This window comes from Arachis stenosperma, chromosome 2, assembly GCF_014773155.1.
Source record: "Arachis stenosperma cultivar V10309 chromosome 2, arast.V10309.gnm1.PFL2, whole genome shotgun sequence".
In the NCBI taxonomy this organism is placed as follows: Eukaryota; Viridiplantae; Streptophyta; class Magnoliopsida; order Fabales; family Fabaceae; genus Arachis; species Arachis stenosperma.
This window is the reverse complement of record NC_080378.1, coordinates 23,016,540-23,034,778: the sequence shown is the minus strand read 5'-3', so window position 1 is coordinate 23,034,778 and position 18,239 is coordinate 23,016,540. Positions and strand designations below refer to the sequence as shown.

Sequence of the window (18,239 nt, the reverse complement as noted above, 5' to 3'; positions counted from 1 at the left end):
ATTTGCATTTGATTACGCTTGCTTGTTTTATTTCTTTGTGATTGTGCTGTTTGTCTTGTTGTGACTTGATTGTACATTGAATTGAATCTCTTGTTTGTACTATTTGTTTGTGAATGTATTAAAGTGGTTACGAATTGATATTTGACTGAGGATTAACTATGTGGCTGAGAGACGGGTAATGTGACTAGTTTTATATTTAAAATTTGTTGTGAGTTTAGAGATTTTTAAAAGAGGTAATTAGTTAGCTAAAGTAGAACCAAGAGTATTTTCAAAGGGTTTGATAAAAATATAGTCTTAATGAGTAAAGTTAATTATTTGCACTTTATTTCATTACTTTTACGGCATTCCCATTCCCTACTGAGAACTTGTGGTTTGTTCTCACCCCAAAATCTTCCACCCTTTCAGTGACACAGATTCGAAGACTCAGCTTGAAGCTGCGGACAGTTATTAATTTTATTTGAGTTAAGTTATGAGTTGAGTCATTACAAAAAAATGTGTTTTAGCGACAAACTTTTAATGGCAATAACATAATAGCCACTAATTCTTTAATTTAAGTTATGTTTTTGCGGTAATTATATATTTGCCATTATTACTATATGTTATAGTAGCCATTATTACTATTGCCAGAAAGTTATTATCTTTTATTACTTGTAATCTTAATTTTTTTAAATTATTACGGTGGCCATTGTCATTATTGCCACTAAACTTTATTATTACTTTCTTTTTATTATCCCTAAATGAAATTGAAAAATGGAGAGAGAGAGAATCTGAAAAAGGAAGAGAAGTATCGATGGGTTAATTCGCGTGCTTTCCTCCATCGTCTATCACCACCACCGTAACCGTTGCCATCGCCGATAGTTGCCGTCCATCATCCTACTCCTTGGACCTCATTTCCATCCGATCTACCTCAGATCCGCATCTCTGTCATCATTTGTTCATCTCAGATTTACGTCGTCAAGGTCTTCTATCCACCGTTACTGCTCTTGTTACAACACCACACCTCTGCCGCTTGTGCCGCCACCGTTCTTACATGTAGACGCACAAGATCGCCGCTATCAGTAGGTCTTCTCCATTTATTTTTCGATTTAGGTTTCAATATTTAGAAGCCTGTGATTCTCTCTCTGTATTATTACTTTTGCTCTGTTTGCTTGCTTGATCCTAATGAATCTGGCAGATCAAGCTAAAATTGAAGTCTTTAAGTGTTTCAGATCCTAATTTTTTGTTTGCTCTGTCTTCTCCGTTCTTGCTTGCTTGATCCGCCACTCTTGCTTTCTTGCTCCGTTTATATTTGGATTTCAGATCCTAATTTTAAGTGTTTGAAATGCTTTCTGTAGAGTTTCATTAAGATTTTGTTTACATTATTGCTTAGAATATAAAAATGTTTTTAATTTTGTGATTTTTCTAATTGTGTGATTTTTAGAATATCATCCCTATACTTGGATGCAAGTTCACAAAATGGATAACAATTATGATTCTATCATTACCGGTAAGCGCATTAGTATAATGGGGGATATGTTTTTAAGGTTATCTGAAATTCTAAATTGTTTTATGCTTTTGTTATAATGTTATCTAAAATTTTGAATTACTTTCTGTTTTTTTATTCAATCTATTTTGATTTGTAGTTTGGTTTAAAAGTATTATCTTGTTTTAGGAGATGTTTTTCTTAGCTTATAATTTATAATCATTAAATATGCAAAATTGAAACTTCAACTGTATGCTTCAAAATAAATTGCAATTAAAAAGGTTGTGTTGCTTTTGAGTTTAAAAAGTGATTTTGAATAAAATTGGCTATAGATATATTAAGTGCCTTGATATTCTAGTTTTGAATTTCGTGAAGTTTGGTTTTCTATGGATTTGTATATAGGCTTTTGGTTTGATATCTCAATTTGAATTTGAATGCTGCAGTTATAATCCTGTTAAAAGGAGAGAGGTTTGCAAGGGAGGAAGAGAAGGTGGCAAGAAATCAGCCCAATCACAAGCCTCCACCAAGGCTTCTTCAGCACTGAAATCTCACTCTTCTCATCCTACTCGAAGAAAAAATGGAAATTAAATTTTGGTCAAAGGCTCCGGTAAGCTCCTTCTACAGCCACGCACCACTGACCAGGTTCTTCTTTTAATAGAATCAACAATTACTTTGGTTCATTGAAGTATATCCAAATTGTCATGGCTATGTGTATTTGCTTCTGCAGGTTTCTGAGATTCTTAAATACTGTAACTTCAGATGTCTGGCTGTTGTTCCCCAAGGTGGTAACACTGGTCTTGTAGGTGGAAGTGTACCTGTTTTTGATGAAGTATGATGTTGAGTTCGTTAAGCATGTTATTCTTTTTTCCCTTAAAAGAATGATGGGGCTCATTGCACTTAGTACATTGACAACTTTTTCCTATAATCTAATGCTGCAGGTTGTTGTCAGCCTTAGTGCTATGAGTAAAATCATATCCTTCGACAAGGTAGAACATTTACTTCTTGGGAGACATATAGGCTGAGTTCCCTTCTTCTTCTGTTTGTATATGTTTATCAATGAGCCTTTTTCTCTTTAGTTTTGCTGGCAATTCACTAAGAAAAGTTAAAAGTTTTAAGTATCTTGGGTGTATCATACAGGATAATGGAGAGATTGAACAGGATGTAAATCATAGGATCCAAGCAGGTTGGTCAAAATGGCGGAGTGCATCTGGTTTTATATGCGACAAAAAAGTGCCTTTAAAACTGAAAGGTAAATTCTATCGCACCGCCATAAGACCGGCTATGCTGTATGGTACGGAGTGTTGGGCGGCTAAAGGGGAGCACGAACATAAGCTGAGTGTGGCAGAGATGAAGATGTTGAGATGGATGAGTGGTCATACGCGATTGGATAAAATAAGGAATGAAGATATAAGGGAGAGAGTTGGAGTAGCACCCATTGTGGAAAAGATGGTTGAATCGCGTCTCAGGTGGTTTGGACATGTGAGAAGAAGACCGATAGAACATCCAGTCAGGAGGGTGGATGAGATGGAAGATGGACAAAGGGCGAAAGGCAGAGGAAGATCTAAGAAGACCATCCATGAGGTGGTCAAACGAGATCTACATGTAAACGGTCTCTCTGTAGACATGATACATGACAGAGCACAATGACGTCATTTGATTCATGTAGCCGACCCCACTTAGTGGGACAAGGCTTTGTTGTTGTTTGTTTGCTGCCAATTCAGCATTAAAAAAGAAAATCAGGCTGTCTTTCTTATATCTATTCGCTTCCTACAAAGATGAAACTTCAGTTTATGGTTGTATATTGAGATAGCTTATTACGTGTTCAGTAAACTCCATAATGAATGCTACAGATAGAGTTTGTAGCTGCAAAGTTATTTCTTGTGAAAAGATTTTGAAAACCCAAGTAACGTATTTGAATACTTAACCTGAGGTTTTTGCCAATGCATGTTTTAGGTCAGCGGTATATTGGTATGTGAAGCAGGGTGCATATTGGAAAATATAATATCATTCCTGGACAGTGAAGGGTAATAGTTTTCATGCATAAAGTCACTGTCAGTTGTAACTTATATATTAATTTCATAGCCCTCTTTGTTTTTTTTATTAATATTATTTAGACACTTATGCTGGCTACTCTTTCATGAAGAATTTAAACTACTACCAAATATGTTATCTTGATTCAATATTTCACATTAATATTTCTAAAATTAGTTTTGGCTGTTTGCTTGACAAAATTATGCTAATAATGTTGTGCAAATGCAGTCTCACAGCATAGGTCTTGAAAGTTTAGATGATTGTTCCCTTCTCTGCCTGTTTGAGTTATTAGCTTATAACCTTGACATATGCTTTCTGTATTTAAGTGGTGTACACTTTTCATTCAGATTTATTATGCCACTAGACTTAGGTGCAAAAGGGAGTTGCCAGATTGGTGGAAATGTTTCAACTAATGCTGGCGGGTTGCGTCTTCTTCAACATGGATCCCTTCATGGAAATGTACTTGGTAAAAGGAATACTTGTAACCTGTTAAACTCCACTATCCAAAAAGGTGGATTCTATGGTGCCTTTCATTGTAGTGCCTAAATTGCCTAACTTACTTTTATAAATAAAAAATAAAATGTATAAAGTAAAAGTAAAATATTTAAAGTTTATTAAATGTTATTTCTTTACTTTTTTTAGTAAGTTAGGCACCATGTCTTAGGCACTATAGCATTCACCATCCAAAAATGTTCACTGTTGCATGTTATTTGAGTTTTATACTTCCAAAGTCAATGTATAAATCTGGATGAATAAATGGAGTTCAGGTGAAAGGTGAAACCACCAATGATTTTTACTGCCTAGCAGGTATTGAAGCTGTTCTAGCAGACGGTACTGTACTTGACATGCTTAAGACATTACGCAAAGATAATACTGGATATGATTTGAAACATCTATTTATAGGTATCTAGTTAACAATTATGCAAGTCTAGAACCTAATGATAGATGTATTTGTAACTTAACTTACAAATGATGTAGGAAGTGAAGGTTCCTTGGGAATTGTTACTAAGGTTTCGATACTTACCCCACCAAAATTATCTTCAGTAAATGTGGTTTTTCTTGCTTGCAAGGATTATAGCAGTTGCCAGGCATGATCAATGTTCTTATTTTTAAATTTATTTTTCTTACTGAAATTTTTAACTTATCATTGTTTTATTCTTGTTTTTGCATTCATAGATTATGTTATCCCATGCGGTTACCTTAATTGATTGGCCTTTTTGAAATTGGCAATTTTATATTCAAGAATTGTGAGGTTCTGATTTTTATTCTTTATTTTTTATCTTTTTTACCTTTTTCATTGAGGAAGCTTGTCGAAATTCATTATAATTTTCATCTTATGTTCTTAATGAATTTCTTCTTTTGTAAAATAGAATTTTATAATGAAGATGAAGGGTCCTGAATCTGAAATCATGAATTGCTTTGTTTTGTGTGCCTTGATATAGGCAAGAGTAAAGTAGGTCTCCATTGACAAACTGTTCTGTATAAGCTTAGTGTTACCAATTAGGTGAAATTCTTGAATAAGTTTACCTATTGTATTCATTTTTTTTAACTCAATATATACTGCTAACTATTATCTGATGTTTGTATAAATTTTGGTGACTAGTAGACTCTTTCAGTTGATTATATATATATATATAGAGAGAGAGAGAGAGAATTTTATGCCTATATAATTATATATGCTTCCCTTTTGTGTGTGAGTTTGAAACAGGCATACATCTGACCAGATTATTTCTGGTTCTTTTTGCATTTCAGAAACTGCTACAGGAAGCAAGGAGGAAATTTGGGGAGATTTTGTCAGCATTTGAATTCTTAGATAACAATGCTATGAATTTGGTAATCTTTATAGATTTGTGACTGTCTATGTTGATTGCTAATTTGCTATTAATAAATGCATTGTAGCTGTCCTACTTCTGAGAGAATTATTAGGACTTAGTGACTGCCTCTGTTTGTTGGATCCTAGTCTTACTGATTTGATTTGGTTTCTATCAGGTTTTAAATAAAAAATTTAATGATTAAATAAAAAATAATATCTAAAAAATAAATAGCATTTATCCTAGGTATACAGCACTACTTATATATTTTTTTTGGAGTAGATAGAGTATAAATTAATTATATATTAATCAGCTCCTTATTATTAAAGTTCGTGAATTAATACTTTATTTTAAATAAGTCTACATCACTTGTGAGGTTTGATAATATATAGATTCCGGCCCTCTAGAAGATTATTATAGTGTTTATTTTGAATTGTTAATTATATTATTACCATTAACTATAACATCTCGGATTTTTTTGAAAATTAAGTAATTAGTTATTTATAAGTTATCATATTATATTAAGATTTTGTTTTTAAAAAATCTATTTTTCTTAACAAAGATAATTAAATAAAATTTTATGATTATTGAAGTTTAATTTAAATATAACTTATTTTATTAGTTTGAACTATTTATTAAAAACTATTTTGATAGACAAAAAATTAAGTTAATCTTTTATAGTTATTATTATTATTATTATTATTATTATTATTATTATTATTAAAAAAATGGGGGAAAGTGGCCGAAGGCCTTAAGGAAGTAAAGAAAGAAAGCTAAGGCTTGGATTCATATATGTATATATATACACAATGTGACACCTACCTCCCCGTTTGCATTCATTAATAACACTAATTATTATCATTCCTTGATTCCATTCATTCTTTTTGCCAAAGCCAAAAAGAGAACCGTGATCATAGTAAGCATGACACCTAAACCCGTCTAACGTGTCACATTTTTCCTAAAGCATGATCCTTAGCTCCTAACCGGCTTTGCATGCTTCATTTTTGAATAAAGGAAGAAAGAAAGAACCGAGAAAGAGAAGAGAGAAATCGTGAGCTACCTTGAGCTTTCGATCTCGATTTTTTTTTGTAATTCGTAACTCCAATAAAAAATCTAATCCGGTAAAAGTGTTTGTATCTTTCTCCTCTACGTGTTGGCGTTATTTTTGTCCGGTGAAAATCGACAGTGACGTAGCTCCCCTACCCCTTGAACTTGGCCAACTGGAGTTCTAGGAGGCACGGAGGATTCCGGACGTTTTTTCCTTCAGCAGCACGGTCAGAAAATTTCTCTAGAGTTTCGAGTATTTCGATTACGTACGAAGGTAGGGTTTTGATAAATTTTCACCGACTAAATGATATTTGAAAGTAAATTGATGTTTGAATTGAGTGTTATTGAAATTTGATTGCATTTCATATTGAATTTTGTTGATATATTGATATTTTGATGAAGTTGTGTTAGTCAGCTCGAGAATGGATAAATTTTTAAGTTAATATGTTGATAAAAATAAAACAGGTTTTCGGTCTCGTTGAAGGACAAGATATTAGTTTGGAAATTTTATTTTAAAGGATGTCATTATATTTTTATAAAAAGACTGAGGTTATGTTTATTATTATAAACTAAGTTTTGAAAGGAAAATGCTATTTTGAGTTTTTATTCAAAAATTACTGCCACAGGAGAGCAGATGTGACATTGTTTGGGCCTTAGTGCCAAATGTAAAGTGGGGACGCCCACACACTGAGAACTGTTTTCCAGATGTACGCTTATTGATTTGGAAAGTCACACCGATGCGGCCTAACCGTACGACTTATAAGCACACTGATGCATCTGGAAAGCCATATCTGGGACTTGTGCCCGGGTAATGTCGGGAGCGGGTAGGTGATGAGCGGATAATTTATACGCTTTTTGGCATTGTTTTTAGGTAGTTTTTAGTAAGTTCAAGCTACTTTTAGGGATGCTTTCATTAGTTTTATGTTAAATTCACATTTCTGAACTTTACTATGAGTTTATGTGTTTTTCTGTGATTTCAGGTAAATTCTGGCTGAAATTGAGGGATTTGAACAAAACTCTGAAAAAGGCTGACAAAAGGACTGCTGATGCTGTTGGAATCTGACCTCCCTGCACTCGAAATGGATTTTCTGGAGCTACAGAACTTCAATTGGCGCGCTCTCAACGGCGTTGGAAACTAGACATCCAGGACTTTCCAGCAATATATAATAGTCCATACTTTATTCGGAAATTGACGACGTAACTTGGCGTTGAACGCCAAGTTCATGCTGCTGTCTGGAGTTAAACGCCAGAAAAACGTCATGATCCGGAGTTGAACGCCCAAAACACGTCATAACTCGGAGTTCAACTCCAAGAGAAGCCTCAGCTCGTGGATTGATCAAGCTCAGCCCAAGCATACACCAAGTGGGCCCTGGAAGTGGATTTATGCATCAATTACTTACTCATGTAAACCCTAGGAGCTAGTTTATTATAAATAGGATGATTTACTAATGTATTAGACATCTTTGGTCTCAGTTTTGTTTTATTCTTCATCCTAAGAGGTCTTTGATCATTCGGTCTTGTGACCACATGGGGGCTGGCCATTCGGCCATGCCTGAACCTTTCACTTATGTATTTTCAACAGTGGAGTTTCTGCACACCATAGATTAAGGGTGTGGAGTTCTGCTGTACCTCAAGTATTAATGCAGTTCTATTTTCTTTTATTCAAATTCTCTCTTATTCTTATTCCAAGATATTCATTCGCACCCAAAAACATGATGAATGTGATGATTAGATAACCCTCATTATCATTCTCACTTATGAACGCACGTGATTGACAACCACTCTCGTTCTACATGCAACAGAGCTTGAATGTGTATCTCTTAGATTCCCCAACAGAATCTTTGTGGTATAAGTTAGATAGATGGCGGCATTCATAAGAATCCGAAAAGTCTAAACCTTGTCTATGGTATTCCGAGTAGGATTCTAGGATTGAATGACTGTGACGAGTTTCAAACTCCTGAAGGCTGGGCGTGATGACAAGCGCAAAAGAATCAATGGATTCTATTCCAACCTGATTGAGAACCGACAGATGATTAGCCATGCGAGTGACAGCCGCAGAGGACCATTTTCACTGAGAGGATGGGATGTAGCCACTGACAACGGTGATGCCCTACATACAGCTTGCCATGGGAAGGAGTAAGAAGGATTGAGTTGAAGCAGTAGGAGAGCAGGCGTCCTTGAGCCTTACAGTATCTCCATATTCTTATCTGAAATTCCTACCAATGAATCTGCATAAGTGTTCTATCCCTTTTATTATTTCTATTTTCTTATTATTAATTTCCGAAACCATAAACAAATTTTAATCTGCCTAACTGAGATTTACAAGGTAACCATAGCTTGCTTCATACCAACAATCTCTGTGGGATCGACCCTTACTCACGTAAGGTTTATTACTTGGACGACCCAGTACACTTGCTGGTTAGTTGAACGGAGTTGTGAAACAACCGATGCCATAATAATGATTTCATACAAAAAAAACAAAAGAACATGGATCACAATTTCGTCCACCAGTAGGCAACCGACACATGAGCTCATAGCCTGCGTTAGGAATAGACATGCATCATTCTTGTTGCGCATTTGCATTTTACTTGACATTGTGAAATTATTTGTGATTGCCTTCTCGTGTTTATACATTCTTTAATATTATTCTGAATTGTGGTGACTAGATATTTCGTTGTGAATTACTTGAACTGTGGTAATCCTGACTAAACTAACCACCCTCGATCCTACTAAGAACCCCCAGTTCTTACTCCTTCTCTTCCTCCCCTTCAGATGGAGACCGGAGTTATATTTTACGAGATGGACCCTCCCTATATATACGAGGATATTGTATAGCATAGGTTTTATGTAGTAGCTGCGGAGATTAGGACTCGTATGTACATTTTGCGTGATCATCCTTTCCATCACCCGATTGACACTCCACAGTTTAACCCCGACATGCCCTATGAGTTCCCACTGCAGTGGCTCCACCCGGATGCTCCATTTCACCCGTTTCATGATGGACCGGTGCCTCACCAGCATCCCGATCAGCCTGCGGATCAGGCGGACCCTGAGCTTGAGCCCATGGAGGAGCATTTTCCAGAGCCTGTACCGGAGGAGGACATCCCCGTGGAGCAGATCTCAGTATCTTCATCCGAGCCATCTTCTGAGGAGTCGCTCACCGCCTCTATTAGTGGACCGGCGAGTGCTGGTAAACCAGTAGCACGAGTGCTAGTGCCCCTCCCGAGATTATAGAGATTTCCAATTACGAGTACGAGGATCCTGAGGAGTGTTCTGATGTGGTTGTGATTTCCTCTGACGATGACAGCTGAGTCCTGGGAGCTGCGGTTGTGCCTTTTGATAGTTTTTTTTTTTTTTGTGTTAGCCTAGCCTTTGTGTTAATCTCTCACTTTTGGGTCAGACTCACTGAGAGAGTAGGGTGTACATAGTGGACTAGGCTAGTTCGGGTGCCATTTTAGGGGTTTTCTATATGGATTAGGGCCCGGAGTGATGGGTTGTACATAGTAGTATTTCTGAAGGGTTGTATGCTAACTCATGATATATATATATATATATATATATATATATATATATATATATATATATATATATATACACGATAGTACCTGTATGCTTATGCTTGTGTATGTTTAATTAGTTGTCCTTGTAAGTTTTCTTATAAAAGTTTATCCAAAATTCGATAGTACGCTAACCCGATTACAGGCTTAATAATACATAGTAAAGGTTTCATGTGAAAAAGTTGGTGACACTTGATTTCTGGAATGATCATGACTTACTGGAAATTGAGTCGTTACATTAACGGTGATCCAAATCTGTGGAGATTCATCATCGTTGGTGATGAGTAGGTATATATATATATATATATATATATATATATATATATATATATATATATATATATATATATATATATATATATATATATATATATATATATATATATATCGGTTGAAGAATTTTGAAGTATCACGTTTACATTTTGGTATCTTGTGAATTTTCCAAGTTGTGTATGTTGCATTGGATATAATATAATGTTAATATCCGTGGTTATCTTAGTATGTGGAGAAGTGTGTGCTTACGAGTTACGAATGATTAAGTAGTCAAATTAGAGAGGAAACAATAATTACCACCAAAAACCCATAAACCAAAACGAGAACGAAAAAGAAAATTTTGTACAAGTAGTGCCAAACCCACTTTTGATTGTTTCTAAAGCAAGTGTGCATTGGTTTCAAGATTAAATATTAATTACAACTAATTCTTAGCCATATATGGTTAGTATGATTTTTAACCTTATCGTGATCTCCTTTGATTATTTAAGGCACTGCAATTTTTCTGCCGGACTGTGTCATGTGACTCAAGTCCTTTTCTAATATGGTAATTATAACATTATTATTTCCACTTTTTAGATTTAAGTATGTTTCTTAAATTAATAAATTGGCAGTAAGGTTTGCTTAATATTTATATTTGTGTTATGCTAGGATTTTTTTGCTCATGCTTAGTAGGCTTTGGAACAATTCAGGAAGTTGACTTAAATTAATAAATTGGCAGTAAAATTTGCTTAATATTTATAATCATGGGCTTTGAACCTTCCATTCACTCTCTGCATTTTCTTATTCCTAAGATTTTCATTTAAATATAATCATGCTCTTATGAAATGGGCAGGCTGAAAACATGATTACTCATAAGGAAGAGATCTTTTTCCGCCTCAAAAGAACCTAGTTTGTAACAGAAACAAAAAAGAAGATTGCTGCAAAAGCAACGAAAGTAAAATTTCTTGTTTCATTGTTGTGGTATTCCTCAAATTTAATATGTATTATTGTCTCACATAATAAGAACATGATTTTTATTATTGTACCTATTAGGATATATATTCAAACTTGTTTCCATGCATTATTCAGTAATTACATGATGGATTTTTAACCAATGCAAAAAAATTTGCCGAGAAAGCGTAGAAAATTGGAAGCGGTTAGAGAGATGTTGGAAGATGAAGGAGATGATGACAAACCTCATTGTTAATTAAAAATTGGGAACTTTGCTTCATTCTCTATGCTGTATTATTGTATTGCATCTGTGATAGGCTCTATTTGTTCTGTGATAGGCTCTATTTGTTTATTTTTTATCATTAACTATGTGCTAATCATTGATGTGATATAGAATTGTAGTATTTGTGTTGTTTAAATTTGTATTATATTTTATTACTTTTCAAGAGAACTTTGTGTATAAATATTTAATTGAATTTAATAAAATATTTCATTTTTGAATAATTAATTTTAGTATATTTATATTATGTACAATAATAATAAGTGTTGGTAAAAATAATTTAAAATTTTAGAAAAATGATAGGTTGTTATTTCTAAAAGAGCGAGTATAATTAAAAAAATCTTAAGATTTTAGCGGCAATAGTAATGGCAACTAAAAGTAAATAATATTACAGTTTTAGAATTATTTTTAGTGGCCATATAAATTGCCGGTAAAATGAGTTTTGGCGGCAATAGTAATGGCCACTAAAAGTGAATAATATTGCAATCTTAGAATTACTTTTGGTGGTCATATAAATTGCCAAAAAAATGGCCACTAAAAATTATATACCTTTTGCGGCCATTAAAAAGGTCTTTACTGGCAAATGTTATAATTGCCACTAAAACCTTTTAGCAACAAAGCATAAGATGGCTAATGTCTAATTGCTGGTAAATGTATTAGCGACTATTTTTATTGCCGCTAAAAACAAAATAAATGGCCGCTAAAAGTGATATTTTTTGTAGTGAGTTGCTTTCATAGAATTCCCTCGCCTTTGTTATTTTAGATTTTATTTTATACAGAGGGATATGAATTGTATTCGTGTTTTATCTTGAATTTATTTGTATACCGCTTATTATTATTAGTAATTATGTGAATATTAGTGTTTGAAGATCTCTTGATATGTGATTTTAGTTAGTAGAAACAAGATTTTTTTTCTCTTCTGTTTTTTTTTTCAAAAACTGAAACGCAATATCGACGTAAAGGCTCAATAGTAAATTTATAATAAAGGAAATCAGGTCCGTAACGCCTTACTTTTGGTACGATCATGACGTGCTAAAAATTAGGGTGTTACAACTTTGATTTCTAATATAAGTGTGAGGTTGTATAAATTTTTCTATTAAGATAATATTTTCGTGTCATTGATGACTTGGAATGTAATTAGATTTAAGGTAGTTGTGCCTAATAATTTTTTTTAATCAAATAGTACAAAAGTTATTGTAGTACTTTGATTTGTAACTTTTAATTTAATTTTAAATATGTAATAATTATTGAGTTAGTAATTTATAATTTGATAAAAAAATTTATGATAAGTATAATTTGATGAAATGTGAGAGTTTTTTATTATTTGATTCTATAATAATTTTTTTATGTTGTAGTACAAAATTTTATTTTTTGCCTTTTTTTTTAATTTTTCTTTGATATATACTTGTTTTTCTTTTCTTAGTGCGTACAGATTTTGAATGACATATAATAGTAGATTTTCAATGACATATAATAGTAAGAATAATAGAATTTTTTTATAATTTGAATTTATAATAATTTTTTATGTTGTAGCACGAAAACTTTCTTTTTTGTATTTTTTGTAGATTTTTCTTTGACATTTACTTGTTTTTCTTCTCCTAATGTATACAGATTTTCAATGATATCTAATAGTAAGAATAAAAAATTTTAGAATATTTATTGGCTTGTATATATATATTGAATAAGTTATTTTTAATAAAAATAATTTAAATAGTATAAAGTAAAAATACCTATTAATAGTTTTTTAAATCCACTCTATCAGATAATGTTTCGAGTGATACAAACTCAAAATAGTATTAAAAAATGATCTAAATTGATTTTTTAATTTAAATAGCATATTAAAATAAGTATAATTATAAGAATTTTAAAATATAATTATATGTAAAGTATTACAAAAAGTTAAAAAAAATTATAAATAGTAAAAATAATAAGAGTTTTTTTAATTTATTTTAAAAATATAATAAATATTTTTATTTTGTAACATCTAATAGAATTATTTCTAGGTAGATACGCTCCTCTTTAATTATTGGTATAAATATTTTTTATAGGCGAATCACGAATTGTGAAATGAAGTAATAGTATTAACAGTCTTATATATGATATATAAGTAAGTCAAATAGAATAAAATTTGAATATTTTATAACATAAAATTTATTATGATATTATTATTATTATATTTTTAATGTAGATGTTTATTACATTTAATTAATATTTTATATTTTTATTAAATAATAATATGTAATAAATAAATTAATTAATTATGCATAAGAGTTATGATTTTAATTTCTCTTTTAATATTTTACTAAAAGTTGATTGGTTAATTTTTAAGGTCTCATCAAGTAATTAAAATTAATGACATAGCATCATTAGAAAAAAAATATAGTTTAAATCTAATGTACAAAGAATTGATATCAACTTTTATATAATAAAAATAGATAGATTACATTTGATAATTACCAAAAAGAAATATATTTTGTAAGATAGTTTTTATTTTTTTTAATGGTTATCCATTGTATTTTCATTTTGATAGATAAAGGAATTAATTTATGGGGGATTTGAGCTCTGTATAAAAATTATTCATCGACTATTGTATTATTATATATACAAGACTGAACTCAAATTTTTAATACTTATTTAAAATTGATTAGTATTGTAAAATAATAAATAAATAAGGAAGAGATAACAAATATAAAATAAAAGGTATAATTATATAATTCTAATAGTAATATCTACCACAATTATTATCACAATATAATAGATGTATTTACTAATACTGGAGTAAAGATTATAAGAAAGAGAGAATAGTATAATAGAGAGAGTGAAGAATATTTTATTATTAGTAGTTGTGTGTAATATGTCTCAGATCTTACTACTATTTATACACGTACAAAGAATTCCTTTTTAAAGCTTCATAAAGTTTAGTCTTCCTTGAAGAACTGAACTTTTCTATTGGAAAAGCTTAGCCGCCCAACATTGTGAAGAAAGTCACAATGCATTAAATGGGCATCCACCCATGCTAAAACCTTACTAAAAAAAAACTCAGTGGGAAAAAATCTTGGATGACCATTTAGGATTATTGCCTCGTTAAAACCTTACTAAAGAAAAACTCAGTGGGAAAAAACCTTAGTGAAGGAAAAAGAGTACAATATCCTTTGGTGATGGAGATTGCCTCATTAAAAACCTTGTCAAGAAAAACCCAATGGGAAAAAACCTGATCAAGGGAAAAAGAGTACAGTCTCCCCCTCTTGTCGACATCATTTAATATCTCGAAATCGGCGCATCCCAATCTCATGTACCAATCTTTCAAAGGAGGATTTTGGGAGTGACTTTGTAAATAAATCTTCTAGATTGTCACTTGAGCGGATCTGTTGGACATCAATTGTCCATTGATTTTGAAGATCATGAGTGAAGAAGAATTTGGGAGAAATATGCTTTGTTCTATCACCTTTGATATATCCGCCTTTAAGTTGAGCAATACATGCTGTGTTATCTCAAACAGGACAGTTGGAGCTATCTTATGATCAATCAGTCCACATGATGACAGAATATACACAACTAGAAAATTGATTAATACAAATAGATTTACAGACGGATTTAGTCTTTATTACAGACGGATTTTTCGTTACCGACGGATTTTGTCCCTCTGTAAAAGCCCCGTCGGAAATTATTTACCGACGGATTTTTTTCCGTCGGAAAATTACAGACGGATTTTTACCAGTTACCGACGGATTTTCCCTCTGTAAATTTTGCATCCATTTTTCGAAGGCAACGAACTTTCCGACGGATTTTTCGTCTGTAATTACAGACGAATTTTCTGACGGATTTTCCGTCTGTAATTACAGACGGATTTTCAGACAGATTTTCTGTCTGTAATTACAGACAGATTTTCAGACGGATTTTTCGTCTGTAATTACAGACGGATTTTCCGACAGATTTTCCGTCTGTAATTTAAACTTTGGAAAATCATGATTACAGACAGAAAATCCGTCTGTAAGGTAAAATAGAATTTTTTTACTTTTTCTAATTACAAAATAAACTTGTTTTCATACAAAATAAATATAAATTTAATACAAATTTTTATCTAATTTATATTCGAATATTTATAATATTTCAAAAAATAAACAAATTCATCGTATTAAAAATAAACAATATTTACAATAAATTATTCAATATGAATTAAAGATACAGCTGAAGTGATTTCATTTGTTCTACGGTCAGCACTTTCTAAGGAAACACCACAAAGATCTTCTTTAACCAGAAGGGCAAGAACATTGAGTGAGCTCCAGGTTTTTGTCACATTGCTGCTTGAATCTCTCAAAGTAACAGCAAAGAGCATCAAATCCTCCTGCTCCTGGAACTTCAGCCAACAACACTCCTTCCAAGTTCAGTGTAGCATCTAAAAGTTTTGTTTGTGATTCTGGTTCAATCTGCATGAATTGCAAGAAAAGAGTAGTGATTAAAATAACTAATAAACAGGAATGTAGAAATTTAATCTAATGCAAGGCATACCATAAGGCCAAAATGTTCTAGTTATTTAACAGTGAGCATTATCAATCGATTTACTCTACATCCACAGGAGTAAAAATTCTAATTTTGATGTCACTTCCATTAATTAAAATAGTATAAGTTTGAGATTTCATGACAATACTATTCATCTTGACTTTAATCCACTTTGGTCTTAGTCTTATTGAGTAGCTTTTTATACTTGATTTTTCTTTCATTTAGTAACTAAAATTCTTAGTATTGTTTGGATCTATATAATTTCCAGTTTGCAGTGAGAATTACCTGTTTATTTAAAGCATCTAAAGTTTCCCCATTAAGATCATTACTAGCTGTAATACTAGTCTTCCCAAAGCCAGACACCGCGAATTCCCAAAAGATCTTCCTGGCTTGACAAGACAAATAGGCAAGGTCACCAGAGTCCAGTCTAATGCCAACTACTTTGTATCTGCACCACAAAGCAACTAATGTTTTATTTTAGGGGGTTGAGGATGCTTAGACACTATTCGAAAGCCAAAACCAATCTGCAATCCTTAAAGTGAAAACAAGGAATGCTTAGAAACTAATCAAAGCCAAAACAAATCTGCAATCCTTAAACCAGAAACAAGGAACACCAAGGCATAATAGAACATATTAGCTAATAATGAAGGAAGTAATTCATGGAAGGAAAATAAGAAACGAATAACAAAATTGTGTGTCCCGATTAATCAAAATCAACAGGGAAAACTAACAAACCACAATATGAAACTTCTAACCAAGTATTGACAATAAAAATGAAGGGGAGGAATAATCAACTTCGGACATACCCTAACTCATTGAGAGCTAATGCAACTGCACAGAAGTTGGGGATTCCACTTCGTATGACCTGCCAAGAAATGCAAAGGTGAATATATGGAGAAACAGCTAAGCTAAACTAAACCAGAAGTAATTCAAAACAGCGAGATTTGCACACAAGGATGGAACATTGCTGGCCAAAGCAATGTTGAGAGATTATCATTCCTATTTCCTCTTAGCAGGAAACAGAGATTTACTAAGAAAATATTAAATACTTACATCATAAGTGTCTACAAGGGCAAGAAAGTTATTAGGAAATGCCAATGCATATGATATGAATGCTGACAGCTCACTTTGGTTGGTCTCAGCAAAAACACCCCGCAATGATTTTGAGCGCTGCAGGGTGGGAATACAACACACATTATACACTGACAAATATTCTTGATCTCACGACTTTAGAATATAGATTAATGCTATAATACTGATAAATTGGAACAACCGAACAAGTATTTAGAAGGGAAGAAATAGAGATATTTAAGAGGGAGAACCAATAGTTATGGTGATGCTTAACCAAATAAAGATACAGGTCTGCAAAGATAACTCAGAACACAACAATTAGAAAATATTCAACTCGGCTTATTAATCAAGTAACTCTAAATGACTCGCCTTATCAGTGCTGCAAAAACAATTGCAGAAAATAGAAAAATTAAGTTTGCAAAGACTTGCATGGTACCTGAAGTTTGCTTAGCCATGCTTGAACCAAACTAACAAAATCTTTAAATATACTTTTACTAACTTTTTTACGAAGTGATTTGTCTTTAATCTCATCAAGGGTCTGCAAATCACAGGAAAAACAAAGCACTAAGCAAACATAGCATAAAGAAAGTGAATCAAGCTATAACAAAGCATAAGAATAATGATAACATAAAATCCAAATAACCTTCCTGCTGCAACATTGCTATCAGCACACCACATGAAAAGCCAAGTTATACAAAAGCCAAAGTAAAAAGGGGGAAAATAAGTGAACTAAAACGAAATTCAGAAAGGGATAGTTAACATGTTATATTAAAGCATAATTTACATGTTTTATTGACACAATCATAACTTGCCATCTTAGATAAGCAGCAATTGTTTATTTTGTGTTATGAAAGAAATAAAGTAGTTCAGTTCGAGTCATATATAATTAGAAATAATACCAACTAAAAATATCAGGCATGTGGTAAATGCAATTCTAGTATTAAAACACTAAAAAGATCCTTCCTATTCAAGTGTCAAACACACTGGAATTGAAGTTGTTTTCATAGATAATACCTTGTTGCATCAAATCCTCCAATATAGCAGTATTTTGATGCTCCCATTCCACTATCAAGCCCCTACATCTAAAATAAGATTCTTTTGATGAGTGTGGAAACTGGAAAGTCTACAAAATCAGTGCACCAATTTTTCATTTTAATCACTTAGTAACCTGAGCCCTTCGCAGCCCAAACTCAAGTAGAGTTTTTGATTTTCCAGCTACAAAACGATGCCTTGCAGCATTCGTCGTAACTAATGATGCATAGTTAATCAGATTCACA

General features: G+C 32.5%; 2 protein-coding genes across 2 annotated transcripts; one reads left to right on the top strand and one right to left on the bottom strand.

Moving 5' to 3' along the window:
* Positions 1-1,455: 1,455 nt before the first annotated feature.
* LOC130962697 (D-2-hydroxyglutarate dehydrogenase, mitochondrial-like) lies at positions 1,456-8,018 on the top strand. The gene is made up of 11 exons (XM_057888875.1): positions 1,456-1,486; positions 2,064-2,104; positions 2,190-2,291; positions 2,401-2,448; positions 3,416-3,486; positions 3,841-3,959; positions 4,301-4,396; positions 4,472-4,581; positions 5,246-5,326; positions 6,978-7,175; positions 7,332-8,018. Exons 1-10 carry the CDS (start codon positions 1,456-1,458, stop codon positions 7,161-7,163), a joined length of 885 nt encoding a protein of 294 aa, XP_057744858.1. The 3' UTR covers positions 7,164-7,175; positions 7,332-8,018.
* Positions 8,019-15,598: 7,580 nt separating this feature from the next.
* Positions 15,599-18,023, bottom strand: LOC130962696 (nicotinate phosphoribosyltransferase 1-like). The gene is made up of 7 exons (XM_057888874.1): positions 17,977-18,023; positions 17,606-17,612; positions 17,399-17,500; positions 16,945-17,061; positions 16,698-16,756; positions 16,177-16,339; positions 15,599-15,818 (listed from the first exon to the last, which is right to left on the bottom strand). Exons 1-7 carry the CDS (start codon positions 18,021-18,023, stop codon positions 15,642-15,644), a joined length of 672 nt encoding a protein of 223 aa, XP_057744857.1. The 3' UTR covers positions 15,599-15,641.
* Between the last annotated feature and the right edge of the window lie 216 nt (positions 18,024-18,239).

Coding starts and splice junctions, on each gene's coding strand:
- LOC130962697 (XM_057888875.1), top strand. CDS start 1,456: ATGGATAACAATTATGATTCTATCATTACCG. Junction 3,487..3,840: donor TCATTCCTGGACAGTGAAGG/GTAATAGTTTTC, acceptor CTTTTCATTCAG/ATTTATTATGCCACTAGACT. Junction 3,960..4,300: donor CCTTCATGGAAATGTACTTG/GTAAAAGGAATA, acceptor ACTGCCTAGCAG/GTATTGAAGCTGTTCTAGCA.
- LOC130962696 (XM_057888874.1), bottom strand. CDS start 18,023: ATGGGAGCATCAAAATACTGCTATATTGGAGGATTTGATGCAACAAG. Junction 17,062..17,398: donor CATGGCTAAGCAAACTTCAG/GTACCATGCAAG, acceptor CCCACCCTGCAG/CGCTCAAAATCATTGCGGGG. Junction 16,340..16,697: donor TTAGCTCTCAATGAGTTAGG/GTATGTCCGAAG, acceptor TTTGTGGTGCAG/ATACAAAGTAGTTGGCATTA.